Below are 14,869 nucleotides of genomic sequence, written 5' to 3' on the forward strand. Positions count from 1 at the left end.
ACACCTCTATATAAAATTTTTGTTAAAATATATATATGCATTTGCTAAAATGATATTGTCGATGTTAATGCATTGATCGATGAAACAGTGTTTTTACTTTTATCATGGTCTGGTTAACAATTACTTTTCTTGTAGCGTGAGGATATTTGTTCATCAAGATTTGGATATGTGACTGATTTTTTTTTTTTTTTTATTTCCCTCGGATAACTAAAATACCTTTCCGACGTCATCCTTTTTTGATTTTGGGGACATACAAAAATTCTTGCTCCATTTATTTTTTTTTAATTTCTGCAGGGGCAGAGTTGGGAGTAGATCTCGAGGGATCTTCGACTTTATTTTACAAAATTCAAAACTATAATTTTATCATATAAATAAAGTTTATAAATAATATTTCATTTAAAAACTCAAATTTTTTTAAAAAAAGTTTGCAGGTGCCGTAGTCTCCTCGGGTCTCCGTAAGCCTCCGCTCCTGGATTTGCGAAAGTCATGGTGTAATCGTGTTTCTTTTTAATGAATATGCATTCTTCTTTCAAATTTGTAATTTACCAAGTCTAGATCTTAAAAGTTACATAGTGCAGATCAATCATTACAGTAGATTTATTTTCAACCTGTGATTGTGGAGAATATTTCAAAAGATGAAAGGGATAGTGGGATACTCCGAATGGAGCTCGAAACATTTTATTAGTCTCCACAACTATTTATTGTAATAGAGATTATGTGTGTTTTGATCTTCAACTAGTAAAATTTGACATGATTTGTTTATCCGATATGAACACGATGCGAGTAAATAATTTTAAAACTTTGGATCATGAAAATTGTTACAATTATCAAATGGGTTTGTTTGGGTCCACGTGATTTTTTTTTGTGTCAAATTAGATTCAATTTCTTGGCTAATTTACATTATTAATAACATGATTATTAAAATTTGATATGACTCGTTTATCCGACATGAACACGACACGAATAAATAGGTTTGGATCATGAAAATTGACACAATTATTAAACGGGTTTGATTTGTGTCAAGTTACATTCAATTTCTTGACTAATTTACTCGATTAATGACATGATTATTAAATAGTTAACCACAAATAATTCATATTTGTAGAATTTAAATTATAATTATGTTTTCAATTCTAATTTAATTTGCAAAATCTTGTTATTAAAACTCAAATATTAAATATGATTCTCTTTTTATTTTCTACTTTTATAAAAGATTAACATTTATATGATGTAGCATTTTTTATGATATCAATACATAATATTATTTAGAAATATAAAAGAGTGTAATTTGTGATAAATGAGTGTGCAAAATTTGATATAAATTATGTTAAATAGGTATCAAATAGATTATTGAATTGTGTCGTGTCACTGGACAAGATTAAATAATTATTAACACAGCTACCACAAGGCATACAAGGCCGCAGCCCCAAGGCCCACGGCCCACTATAAATAATATTTCAAATAGAGTTGTGTAACTTAAAAAGAGTATTTTTCTACTTTGGACACGAAAAGTTTAAAAGTGTTACATTTAAACCCCCCAAGTTCTAGACATTTTCTTTTTATATTTTGGCATCTCTAACTTTACTGCTTTAACATATACATGCCTTATTCAACGATGTTATCAGATGTTGACTTCACCAAAACAGTCACTGTTTCTAGAGGATAAGTAGGATTTACGAAAGCATGTGCTCATTGTTAGACAAGATTAAAAAGCTATGAAAATGGCGGCGACATGCATGTTGCTCCTTTTTTTTTTGGTGTGCTTTTGCTTTTATCAAAGTGCTTTTTCGTCTACACAAAATGGATTGAGAAGCGGCTGCAACACTGGCAATTGTACTAGCTATTTGCTTTGCTCACCAAGTGCTTGCGGAAAAGCAACTATCACTCAAAGTTGTCAATCGGCCGTGCTCATGATTACAAGAAGCGACTAGGGACAATGTCATACTGAGCTAAAGAGCCCGGCTCCTTTGACCTTTCATAAAAATTAAAAGTGAAAAAAAAAATTTTTAGAGAAAAACTTATGTAACCCGGACATCAATTCATACGATTCAATAATATCTTAACATATATACATTCGTTTTAAAATACATCAATTATAATAGAGAGAAAAGTAAAAATTAATATACGTGTTGTACATTTATTAGATGGTCTCATTGCGAATATCCCGTGTAAATTTTTCTCTATTTATTGTCTTGCATAGCACATATGATTATTTGTCATCGATTAATAGACAAAATGCCACCACTTTTTTTTTTTTTGTACATCATGAAAATAGCATAATTTTCAGGAGAAAATGAGACGTGTCTTATCTAGGATCAAGTGCTGATTTTAATAATCTTCTGTCACACGTAAATTAATATTCAATCAAAATTCAATATATAGTTGGAGCCCACTAAAGTTCAGGATGAAAAATGAAAAAAAATGTTGCCACAATTATTGGTAAACAATCAACCCTTCTTTTTAGAATTAAAGAGAGGAGATGCTAAACAATCTAAGGTTCCGTTCAGTATAACTTTTTAAGTAGAGCTTACTTAAAGAGAAATTTTGTTAATAGAGTTTTTACTCAAAAAAATTTAATTGTGTTGATTGTCAGTGAGAGTTTTTATTAAAAATTATAAAATTACTTTAATAAGTAATTTTTTTAAAGTTATATTATAAAAACAATAAAATAAGATTGTCAAATTAATAAATAATATTTTAGATAATTTAATATTTTTTTAAAAAATCAACTTATATTTATAAAAATCCAAAATTTAAACTTTTGCTAGTAAAACCAAAATGACTTGTATTTGAAAACTCTACTTAAAAAATAATCAAATATCAATAAAAATTTTGATAAGAACTTATAAGATTAAATAAGCACTCATGATTAGTAGATAAGACATATCAAACAGTCACTGACTAAGAGGTTATTGACAAGAATTTAGGGTTAAAATTCAAATTCAATTTCTAATATATATTATAATCTAATAACTACCAATTAGTTTTCTAAAACGACGACAAAAAAAAAAGTTATCTCTAAATTTAAATCCTATTTACTGTTGTATTACTCCTTAGTTTGCGTTCTAAGAATCATTATCTATCTACATAGGTCAATTGTATAGTATTTAGGTTTACTAATCAAAAGCAACAAAAATGGTTGAATAATCAAAGTTCCGAAATCGAATTTCTGAAATTACTTTGAATTTCATCCCAAGAAAAAAAAAATCATGGGACCATGAAATTTCAATTTTTGACAATCGTTAATCAAAGTGGAATATTGGACCCACGCTACCGCTCTTTCCCGAACTTGGGACCCACTGAAAATCCCCTACACTCGACTGCACTAAATCGCACCTCGCTACCCCCCGCTCCATCCGCGCAACGAAAAATTTAAAAAGCACATTATTGGACGAAATTACCCTCACATATTTCTTCATTTTGCAAGAACACCAAAGGAAACTCTCAAGACTCATCATTAGACTACTAATTTTGCCTCTCCAAAGCACACATAAAACATTCTTCACACTCCTCACACACTCTCCAAAAATTCCGCTTGACGGCAGCATATCCGCCGTTACTGTCCAGCCGCCGGCTTTTGACGCCGTTAGTTCGAAGACTGAGTAAGATTTTTCATACTCACTCTTCACTGTCTTCAATTAATGTAATTTCCCTTGAATTTCGGTTTGATGAGTTGGATTTTAATTATTATTTTTTTAAATTTCGAATATTGTTAAAGACTGTATCTGACCGTTAATGGTAAATTAATAATTCCATAATTTAAATTTTAAAAAACGAAATTCATGTGATTCTTCAATCACTTGTTAATTCATTATCTTTAGTAAGTGAAGCGAAATTTTTTGACCGTTTGAGAAGGAAAGAAATTTTGTGAGTTACTCTCTCTTTCTTTCATCATCTTTATCTTTTTATTGAAGCCTGTTTGGTTGCCAAGAAAATTCTGTAGGAAATGGTAAAAAAAAAAAAAGTATCTGTTTTTATTAGATTTTCTAAGCAACCAAACAGATAGCGTTTGGGAATTTTCATTTCTTTCAGTTTCTGAGCAGCCAAACAGGAAACCAACTATCCTTTTTTTTATTTTTTATTAGAATTATTTAAAAAGATCAAAACTTTAGTAATTCAATTGGTGTTTAATTTTTTTCCCCTTGTTTTCTTGGCAATATTTGTAGCTTCATATCATCATATACATTCTGTTGTCTTGACAATGATGAATTATAAAATGTTTGTGATAATCATCCTTTTTTCCTTTTTATGTCAGATTGTGACGTTGTTAAAAGTGTTTTAATTTGTTTGTTTGTTTATTACTTTTGCTTGTGGTTGTCTGATACTGATTAAAAAAAAAGGGGGTTTTAGGGTTTAAGAAACTGATGAAAATGATGAGGGTAATGTGGTCTTTCGCAACAATTTAATCTTTTATGGGTTCTGTGTAAAGATTGGATCGTAACAGAAGCTCTGACATGCATGTTTTTATAAAATATTTCTATTTTTTTATAATATTTTAACTGTATTTTTAGTTTATTTGTTGAACTAGCTGCTGGGAAAGAGTAGAGTTACTAAAGCTATCGGAGGTCTGAAAGCTTTGCTCTGTTATTGATTTTTTTTTTTAAAGTAAAACCTGCAATACATTATTTATTATATTTTTTTGAAAAAGAAAAAAATTATAAGAAATATGATTCTCACAGAAAGTACATTGAGTTACTCTATTATTTACTCATGATTCTTTTTTTTTTTTTTCCTTTTCCATTTTCACTTGACAAAGGGATATAACTTCTTGATTATGTATAGACACTTTTAACACCTATCAATTTCATCTATTTGGATCTGTATATTTGTGATTTAATAATTTTTCCGGTTTATCAATCACAAGCATGAGGTTGATAGCTTTTCTGCTTGGCAAATATTGCCATTTATTTATTGTTTCAAACTTTTGATACTTAATTTAGCTTGATATGACTTTTATTTCTGGGGGTTTCTTCTTTGAACCGAGATATTAACGGCAACTTGATTCTCTATTGGAAAACTTAATGTTCTTCAGGTTCCTTTCATAATTATTATCACATTGTTGCATGCTTCCCTGTCATTCAATTAGATTTTTAAGCTCAATGTAATGAACTTGATATGAGCTGTATGTACTGGTATAAAAACCAAAATCTATTTTTCTTTATTTGCCTTTTACTTGTTCTCTTTCTTAAGTGATTTTAATCATGTTTGATTATGCTATTGTCCTTTCCTCCTATTTTTTAATTTCATTTGGTTGTATTTTAATTTCAGGTTAGTGAGATCCCATCACTTCCAGAACTTGTTATAACAGATCAAGATTGAGAAAACTTTATATCTTCATGAACTATAGCTAGCAGTTGTTTTTGAAGATTACAAATGAAGAAGCTATTCTTTTTCAGATCTTCCTCTAACAGTGGAAACAACAACTCAGTTTCTCCACCATCAACAGAGAAAGAAATTTACTGGGAGAACCCACTGCGAAGTGGTTATGGAGTGAAACATCAAGCTGATGACAAGTCTGAGAACAATTTTCGCAGCCCCAGGGGCCTGTTTTCCAAGTCCAGGAAGCAAATATCTGATAGCCAGGGCTGCAATAGCAGTTCAAGTCTTAGAAGGTGTCGCTCATTGTCATCAGCAGCATTTCTTGTAGATGGGCTTGACCAAAAGAACTTCTCTTGCTCTGGTGATCAAAGTATATCTCCTTCTAGTAGTTCTACTAGTGCTCGACATCAGCAATGCAATCGTTCATCTCGGTAAGGCATTTGATATATGTCTTTTTAACAGTAAGAATTTGTTGTTACAGTGTCCTCTTATAAAACTGATTAGAAATTATGTACATAACTTGTATTTCCCAATTTCTATTGAAATCACTTCCTGAGTCTCATTTTGCCCATTTACGGCTATGCTAGACAAAGTAGGGCTCCCACTCCAGAGAGGCAATGCAGGGAAAAGCGATTTGAAGTGACATCTATTTCAAATGCTTATGGATCGGAGAGGTCATGTTCTTCTGGTTCGTCTAGTAATGTCTCGACTAAGATTTTGGACCGCTACATTGATGGAGAACAGCATCAGGAAAGAAGCAGGCCCACAAACAGTTCCTCTCAGAGAAACTATATTGGAAATGGGAATGGAAACGGCGGTGGGAGGCTCCCCCCACGAGTTCAGTATACAGCTCCCACTTCACCAGTGGACAGTGTCAAAGGTAAACCAAAGTCTCATTCGTTTAGGGAAGCCAAAGGGACCCGTCTCCGTTTCTCATCTAGGGATTGGGTAGAGAATGGATTTGGCCATGAATCACCTCGCAGTCTTGCAAAGAATGTGGTTGAAAGATTAGCCCAGACCTATGTTCTTCCCAGATCAAGTTCAAAGGATGTTGACCAGGATATACCAATCACCATTGAAGACATCTATTGTGGTTCAACAAATAGATATTCTGATTCAAATTCAGATGTGATTGCTCGAAAAAGTTATTCATTAGATGATCCCTTTGAAACTGTTAAGAATGGATGTGAGAAGGATGATTTATCAGGTCTGCAGAAGCAAAACTATTTCTATGGGGATCATTGTGAAGGTTTGAACTCAATTGAAACTGAGGAGGATGAAGATGTGGAATTACGGAGAAGGTCTAAAGAAGCTGAAGGGAGGGTCATGGTTCTTTCTGAAGAACTCGAGCATGAAACTTTTCTTCATGATACTGGGTTTGACGTGCCAGCAATGATTCAGACCATTAGAATTTTAACTGAGGAGAAGATGAGTTTGGCACTTGAGGTTTCTGGTCTTCTGCAGTCAAGAATTGTAGAAAGAGCTTCTGCAAAGGAAGAACTTAGGATGGTGAAGGCAGATCTGGAGTCAAGAACAAGAAGACTAGAAAGGGAAAAGGTTGAGTTGCAATCAGGATTGGAGAAGGAGTTGGACAGAAGGTCAAGTGACTGGTCATTCAAGCTTGAGAAATATCAAATGGAAGAGCAGAGGCTTCGGGAGCGGGTTAGAGAGCTAGCGGAGCAGAATGTCTCCCTCCAGAGGGAAGTCTCTACTTTTAATGAGAGGGAAGCAGAGAGCAGAAGCATGATAACACATTCCGAGCAACAACTTAAGGACCTGACAAGAAGGGCTGAACAGTATACTGAAGAGAATGGAGATCTAAGACAAAATCTTTCTGAATTAGGGGAGAAGTTTAGAGCAGCTGAAGCTGATTTATATTGCATTAAAAGAAATTTTGAAGAGAAGGAGATGGAGTGTAAGGATTTGCAAAAATCTATCACAAGATTGCTAAGAACATGCAGTGAACAAGAGAAGACAATTGCTGGATTGCGAGATGGATTTAGTGATCAAATTGAGAAGAAGCCAGCATTGGATAAGTATGATAAGCATGTGGCCTTGTTGCAAAGGGAGCAAATGAGGTTAACAGGAGTAGAACTGTCATTGAGAAGGGAGATCGAATCTTATAGGGTTGAGGTTGATTCTCTTAGGCATGAGAATATAAGCTTGTTAAACCGCTTAAAAGGCAATGGGAAAGAAAGTGCTGCTTTAACCATGAAGCTAGATAAAGAATTGTGGACTCGTATATGCTGCTTGCAAAATCAAGGAATATCGATGCTAAATGAGAGCACGCAATTATGTTCTCAGCTGCTGGAATTTATCAAGGGGAAAGCAGGCCAACTTTCGGAAACCAAGCAGGGTATAGAATTTATCAAAAATGGTTTAGATGGTCAATTCATCATTGAATCTGACATGAAGGTTCAGGGATTTAAGCGTAAAATTGAAAGCCTAATAACGAGTCTACAGACTATGTCTGCATTGCTGCATGAGAAGTCAAGTTTGGTTGCTTCAAAATCCCAGTCACTGCATGAGGATGTCAATTTGTCTGGGAAGCTAAATGATCAGACTGCAGGGGTAAGTTCTGAAATCTTGAAATCTGTCTTTAAATTTGGTTTTCGTGAATCAAGGATGCTGATGAATCATTTTCAGTCTTTTATTACCTTCAAATATGTTCATTAAGTTCAGCTTGCACTCTATTCCATAATTTATAATATTAAGGCAATTATGAGATCTGATGTTAATCAGATCATTGATGTTTTCTTTTTCCTTGCGTAGGAAATTATGAGATCTGAGCTCAAAGCAGAAACTTTATTAACAAGTCTACTGCGAGAGAAGCTGTACTCTAAAGAGCTGGAAGTCGAGCAGTTGCAAGCTGAACTTGCAACAGCTGTTAGAGGTAACGACATTCTCCGATGTGAAGTCCAAAATGCCCTGGACAACCTTTCTTGTGTCACCCATAAGTTGAAGGATCTTGAGCTACAGGTAACCTTTATCATTTTGACCACTGAAATTTTGAACTTCAACATCGTTGATGGCATGTCTCTGTGTCTTTGTGTGTTCACTTGAACATATGTTAATACTTGAGAATTTATCTGGTAGGTTTACTTCAACTGTGGGATATGATTCTCTGTGAATTAACTTTCTAGCACTTTTAAAGTTACACACTTACATTGTGCTTTAATTCGCTAATATGTAGTTCTGCAATATGACTAGATTGGCGTATATCTTAACCTAAATACAGGGATGCTATTGTATGTTGTGGCTTGTTGAAATGTGGATAAAGTCAGGTCAATGGTGCTGAATATAAATTGTAGGTTATAAAGTTCAGTGGTACTAAAAGTTTGCAGGGGGGGTGTATAGAATTCTTATAGATGTTTGAAACTTTCAGTTATTTTTGATGATGCAGGTAACAGAATTGCTGTACATGTTTTGATTGGGGCATGTGAACTTCTATTTCCAAAATGTCTTTATTTCACTGACCGCTGAAATCTACATTGTGCCATTCTCAAACTTATTTGTTTCTAGCAGATGTTGAAGAAGGACGAGAGCATAAACCAGCTTCAAATAGACCTCCAAGATTCTGCAAAGGAATTAAAAATCATGAAGGGGATACTGCCTAAAGTTTCAGAGGAGAGAGACATGATGTGGGAGGAAGTGAAACAATACAGTGAGAAGAATATGTTACTGAACTCGGAGGTTAACGTATTGAAGAAAAAGATAGAAGTCCTGGACGAAGACCTTCTTCTGAAAGAAGGTCAAATTACAATACTCAAAGACACCATAGGCAGCAAACCGTTTGATCTCCTTGCCAGCCCAGATAATATGCAAGAATTTCTGCTGAAATGATTGCCGGGCACTAAATACTTTTGAATGTGTTCTTGAGGTGGCTATTTTCTTTTTTATCATTTTCTTTTTTATCATTTTCTTTTATCTTTTTTTTTCCTATTCTAGTAAAAAGATGATGAACAGGGAGTGTAAAGGAATACACCAGCAGTCCAACACCATGATTCTTTCAGAACACAGCAGTTCTTATAAATTGTATGTAATCAGTTACTGTCTGATATGATCCATATAGTTCCAAGTTTGCAATTGTGTTCGTCTCTTCTGTGTCTCTCCTTTCCCATTTTTTGAATCTCTTTTTTCTCTTTTGTAATTCGATTACGTTTGATTTTTTGCAAAGAAAAGCTGAGTATTAGGAATGACCAGCTAGGTTAAAAAAATTGTGTGATTATGCAAATTGGAAATGGTAATGCATACTTTGCAAAATTTATATATCCTTAATCATAGCGCGAAAGAACATAAAAAATTGGGATTCTCTAATGAATAATGGATGACATAACACAGTATTGGGAAGGCTTACTATGCCATTAATATTATCAATCTTTCAAATTGGCACAAGACTAGTTCTCTTCACCAAAAGTTGCAACATGAGGCATAAAACCAATATTAGAATGACAATAATCAAAGCCATACCACACATTTTCAGGCACAAAAGATCTGAAATATGAAGTTAAGAAACAGGCACTGGTCTCCCACTCTCTTCTTGGTGAAGAACCTTAGCCCAACCAGGCCTCCATTCGTCTGATCCAACTCTTTTAAGATGCAAAGCACTCACACTTCGCTTCATGCGTGCTCCTCTTGCCTCAAAGCTGCTTCTGCTGCATCTTTGGAACCCACCAGTTTTTCTCTTTTGGACCATATAACAACTTGGGATCCTTTAAATGTTTGATTATGATCAAGTCTCCTGCTGAGTCACTGAATCTAACGCTTATACGATCTGTGGTTTCCGCAGAAGGTGCACATGTTGTCTCAATCTGTATTCAGTACGTGCAGTTTCCTTGGGAAGCTTGGCCTGCATGGTTTGTGGGTTGGTTTGCTTCTGCTTGGGGAGAAATGATGTTGACGAATAATATGAAATTTATCAGAATTTGATCTTTCTTCAATGGGAATTTTAGCGTTGTTTTCTTGGCTGTTGTTACTTGGTTTCCATTTGCTGCATACATTTATAGTAAAGCTGTTGCAGCTTCTTTAGTTTTAGATTCTATTCTGCAAAGGCAAATTGCAGCAACGTCCATGGGTTGCTTTTCAGAAAAGGCAAGATGCTCACTTCTTTTAAAATAAAAGATTGTGCATCTTTCAACTGCTTACAGAGAGTGATGATCTACTCCAAGCTAATGTAATTGCAGAGTTCTGCAGACATATACTTTGCTTTATCTGCCAGATGAGTTCTGCTAAATTGTTAATTAATTTACTGTACTTCAAGTATGCACAATTCTGATTATTGTCAACGTTGCCTCTGTATTTCCTGTTGTCTTTTTAGTCTTTGTAAAACCTCCAGAATGAAATTATGATCACAAATTGTTTGTTTTTTTCAAACTAGTGTATCAAATAAACTCCCATATTCATGTATCTTGCACATTGTGGTTGGTGAAGTTAAAAGTAATTAATATCAATTTACAGGGAGCTGGAATATAACAACATTGTGAATATAATAAGTACATCCAAATTTCCTATACTGCGTCAAATTTTCAACTTTAGGAACTTATTATACATAAAAGAATTCTTCCCCTTGAGGCAAAAGAGAAGGGGTAGCATTGCTCCTTTCAACTACATGACAAATTTGGCATGGCTTTGACATACCGTCTGGTCTGGGCAACAAGGGGATTGAAATCATCTTTTGAAATCACAGAGAAGCAGACTTCCAGAAATCAATTGATTTCCGATGCTGAGACAGGAAATTGGATTGAATGTTATGCATACATAAAGAAATACCGTTACAACTACATTCTGCCTTTCTACAGGTTACACATTTAGATTACGGCTCACCTTAGCAATTGGCATCTTTGCTCTCACTGAATCTATCAATGAGAAATCAATATCAGCAACAGCAATACCTGTTGATAGTCGATCTGAAAAGGGAAACGAAGGCAGATTTTGAAAGTAATGTTACTAAAGTTTCCAGCATATATACTGAATTATCACCAAAACTTATCAAGTTCATAGCCAAGTTTTTACTAAGATATGTTTGGAATAGTTAGCCCGTTCTCACCAGGTAGTCGACCAATAACTGTTCCCCATGGGTCAATTATCAATGAGTCACCATAACTCTCCCTCTTATCGTTATGCTTTCCAGCTTGAGCAGCAGCTATCACCTGATAATACATTCATCTTGTCATTCCAAAAAAGGCGCCACAAAACATAAGATAGCTAATAAGATGGGTTAATAAAAAATGAACTTTGATGTGCGCTGCAACTATTCAAAAATTTGTATATTTATATAAATTGAGGAGAGGCAGATTGTGGAATGTGGCCAAAACAATTTAGTTTGAAGTAAAGCTTGATTTTGGTAAGCAGAAAATAGATTCCATACATAACATTGAGTCTCAATAGCACGTGCACGAAGAAGAATCTCCCAATGTGCCTGACCAGTTACTTTTGTGAAAGCTGAAGGCACCAATAGAACCTAGATAATGTAATGAAGTCAGACAAATATTTAGATGCTGAAAAAACAACTAAACCCAGATGTTAAGAAATCCACTTGTACCTGAGCTTCATGTTGGAACCTAAGTTGCTGATAAAGTTCTGGAAATCTCAGATCATAGCAAACTGTTGGACCCAAACGTCCAACCGGGCTGTCTACTGCAACAATATCCTTTCCTGAAAATATTACCTATTTAAACTGATGTTTATGCTGACTAGAGAACATCTAATTCATTCAAGTTGGCCAACCATGCAAGTGCAAATATGTTCTTTCTCAGCCAAAAAGCAGGGAACACAACCCCAAGTACAACATCATAACATTTCAAGATCAACCAGAAAATACAAAATATTGAATTCATCAATCGCAAAACCAGTTTCCTTTCACCCTTTTCTTTCATAAGTTGGCAAGCTTGCAGTTACAGAGACAGTGTCAAAGTATTTACTTAAAACTTTCTAACAAATCGTAGCAAATCAAATATATAACAGCATCAAGCCAACAGTTTATGAGAACAGAATCTTGGATTACAAAACTAAATGGTATATGACGCACAGAAGAAGGTACAGTATGCTTGTTGGACAAAAGTCGCTATTGGGATGTCAGGATATGTGAGTGCCGGCGAATATACTTAGTATTTCCGATTAGACGTATAGGTGAACAACTTACCTGCCTCCGTAAAACTACTTTCCTTGTATGACCTTCCACCAGGAATGTCCACATCAAACCTTCAAAAACAAGGGAAAATTTTGTTCAAACTATCAAACTGATGGTCTTATACCATGATAAGGAGAAATAAATAAACATAGATAAGCATAATACAACCAAGAAAGAATAATTAACATGGCACATTTAGATCAAGGAAATAGTAAAAGGGAAGCAACTCTGCTGCATATTTGTCCTATTGTGCATGTAAGGCTTCTGGTAATCTTTTCCCTTTGAGTAAGTTTAAAATCTCCCCACAATTTAATGGGTAATCTCTCTGATTGTGATCAACTGGTTGACTGATCTTTTAACGAGAAAATTCCTCTCATTTGCATAACAATCTATAGCAAGAGGGCCAAGCACAGCAATAAGAAATGGGGTATAGTTCTATTCACTTCACATATAAGACCCTCTTTCAGGAAAAATATTAAAAAAAAAATCAATAGAAAGAGGGAAAATACCACAAATTTGGGGAGGGAGTGGAATGTCAGGACATTTTTGTTAGGAAGATGGTTTATCTATCCCTTTTAAGCAATTATCTTAAGTACCTGATCAAGGTATATCATTCCTAGGAATGCGGAAAAGTCAGTAAGCAAAAAATCCTGTAAAGTTGCATGTAAACTATAAACAAAATTTGAAAGGGAAACGTGCTATATTTAGTAGATGGGTTACAGAAGCAAAGAAAATGTAAGAAGAAGAAATTTTATCACCAATTGCAACGATCTCAATTAAACCCAAAGTCGACTATCTTACAAGTGCATTTTCCTATATGTGCTTCTAATGTTCCCAGCGTCATCTACCAGAACATGTGTGTTACACAAGTGTGCATCATCAGATCCCTTTTCTTGGAAGCCACCAAGCGACAGCCACACGCGGGACTCTCTGCAGTGGATAAAGCAAGAAAGTCAACAAGAGGAATAAAAAGGCCTTGCCAAGCATAGGCATCCAACAAATAACGCCATAACAAGTGACCCCGTGTAACAGCATGATTTCAAATATAAAAAAAAAAAGGGTGATATCAGAAAAAGTGAACATAAATTAGCAAAGGTGACTGATCAACCAAGGAAGTGAAAAATTGGGACGTCCAATTATTTAACAGAGGAGATTGAACTGAAACAGAGAATTTCTCAACTAACAAAAATGAAGAAGGAACAAAAAGCCACCTAGCTAGAGAGCAGTATCCTTGCATTATTGGCCCATCTAAAGTTTCGGCAACTTTAAGACTGTCCCCATCCTTGTCACCGACGTAAGAGAAATTTTCGGGAAGGCACAGCAGTTTTGCCCCAGCAGAAGCTGCTTCCTTTGGATATACAAACTCCAAAAATTAGTTGAATAAACCATACACCAAATATAACTACAAAATCAAAGTCGGAATACAATAAAAAGTTTTTATTTCACAAGTCTGCACTAAATGGTATATTCTGAATCTAATGAGATGATATAACTGCTCTAAATGGTATATTCTGAATCTAATAAGATGACATAAGGCACAATATGAAGTTTTCCATATTAAAAATTATCCGAAAAAGAAAAAAATGGATTCTAACGAGAGGTAAAGCAGCAAGCTGAAACACTTAAGTGATATTAAGTTGCAATTCCGAAAAATAAAATCGAAACTTTTATAAATAATTCGAAGCGAATGAATGTGTATATATATATATATATATATTTTCGATTACTTTGACGAGGCGAGAGCAGGTAGCGAAATTGGCGGCGAGGTCGTTGATCGACGTCATCTGAGCAACGGCGACTCGGACTGAGCTAGCGCCTGCCATGGTGACTGAGTCTAACTCTCCGGCACGTGACTTTACTGACACTGAGTTCGAGGAAGTTGAGCCGCAGCGCTTTGCCAATATGTGCTTGTGGTGTTGCTGGTGAGTTGAAGATGATCTGATTTTACCGAGCGGAGTGCTGTGTGCGACGTGGAAACGAAATGACATGTCGTTTTGCTATTAGAGAAATGCAGTTGCTTTCAAAGGGCCATTGTTTTGTGACTTTTGTCATGGTAACTTAGACCCTGATATTATGTTTATTTTGTACATTTCCAAATATTTAATTAATAATTTACATATCGATCCGTGTTTTTTACTTTTATTCTCTTTACCTTTGACGTTCGTCAACAATTTTTTATTTTCTTTGACCTATCAAGTGCATTTGTGTGATGCATGACATAGAGTAAGTTAAACAAATAACAATGAATTTATAAAATAAAAAATTATATTTTTAATATATTTCTATATATATTTTATGTTCAACTTAATCCAAATGAATCAAGATACTTTTATTATTATTATTATTATTATTAAGGGTAATATTTTAGGAAATGATATTATGACGTGACATTATTTATTTAATCAACGCATTTAACACGAA

At 34.5% G+C, this 14,869-nt stretch overlaps 2 protein-coding genes across 4 annotated transcripts; one reads left to right on the plus strand and one right to left on the minus strand.

The window, feature by feature from the left end:
- Window positions 1-3,431: 3,431 nt before the first annotated feature.
- Window positions 3,432-9,382, plus strand: LOC18045587 (interaptin). Of its 3 annotated transcripts, none has more exons than XM_006436100.2 (5): window positions 3,432-3,602; window positions 5,269-5,750; window positions 5,907-7,890; window positions 8,092-8,298; window positions 8,845-9,382. In XM_006436100.2, exons 2-5 carry the CDS (start codon window positions 5,374-5,376, stop codon window positions 9,160-9,162), a joined length of 2,886 nt encoding a protein of 961 aa, XP_006436163.1. In that variant the 5' UTR covers window positions 3,432-3,602; window positions 5,269-5,373; the 3' UTR covers window positions 9,163-9,382. The 3 variants fall into 3 exon arrangements, with proteins under 3 accessions (XP_006436163.1, XP_024041148.1, XP_024041147.1); XM_024185380.1 differs by having other exon boundaries at window positions 3,587-3,602; window positions 5,274-5,750; XM_024185379.1 differs by lacking the exon at window positions 3,432-3,602 and adding an exon at window positions 3,835-3,867.
- A 1,316-nt stretch (window positions 9,383-10,698) lies between these two features.
- LOC18045588 (nitrilase-like protein 2) lies at window positions 10,699-14,480 on the minus strand. Its single transcript, XM_006436101.2, has 9 exons — window positions 14,176-14,480; window positions 13,660-13,796; window positions 13,250-13,378; window positions 12,461-12,519; window positions 11,861-11,973; window positions 11,687-11,779; window positions 11,366-11,468; window positions 11,143-11,225; window positions 10,699-11,041 (listed from the first exon to the last, which is right to left on the minus strand). Exons 1-9 carry the CDS (start codon window positions 14,434-14,436, stop codon window positions 11,000-11,002), a joined length of 1,020 nt encoding a protein of 339 aa, XP_006436164.1. The 5' UTR covers window positions 14,437-14,480; the 3' UTR covers window positions 10,699-10,999.
- Between the last annotated feature and the right edge of the window lie 389 nt (window positions 14,481-14,869).

This window comes from Citrus clementina, unplaced genomic scaffold (genome assembly GCF_000493195.1).
Source record: "Citrus clementina cultivar Clemenules unplaced genomic scaffold, Citrus_clementina_v1.0 scaffold_4, whole genome shotgun sequence".
NCBI classification, from domain to species: Eukaryota; Viridiplantae; Streptophyta; class Magnoliopsida; order Sapindales; family Rutaceae; genus Citrus; species Citrus x clementina.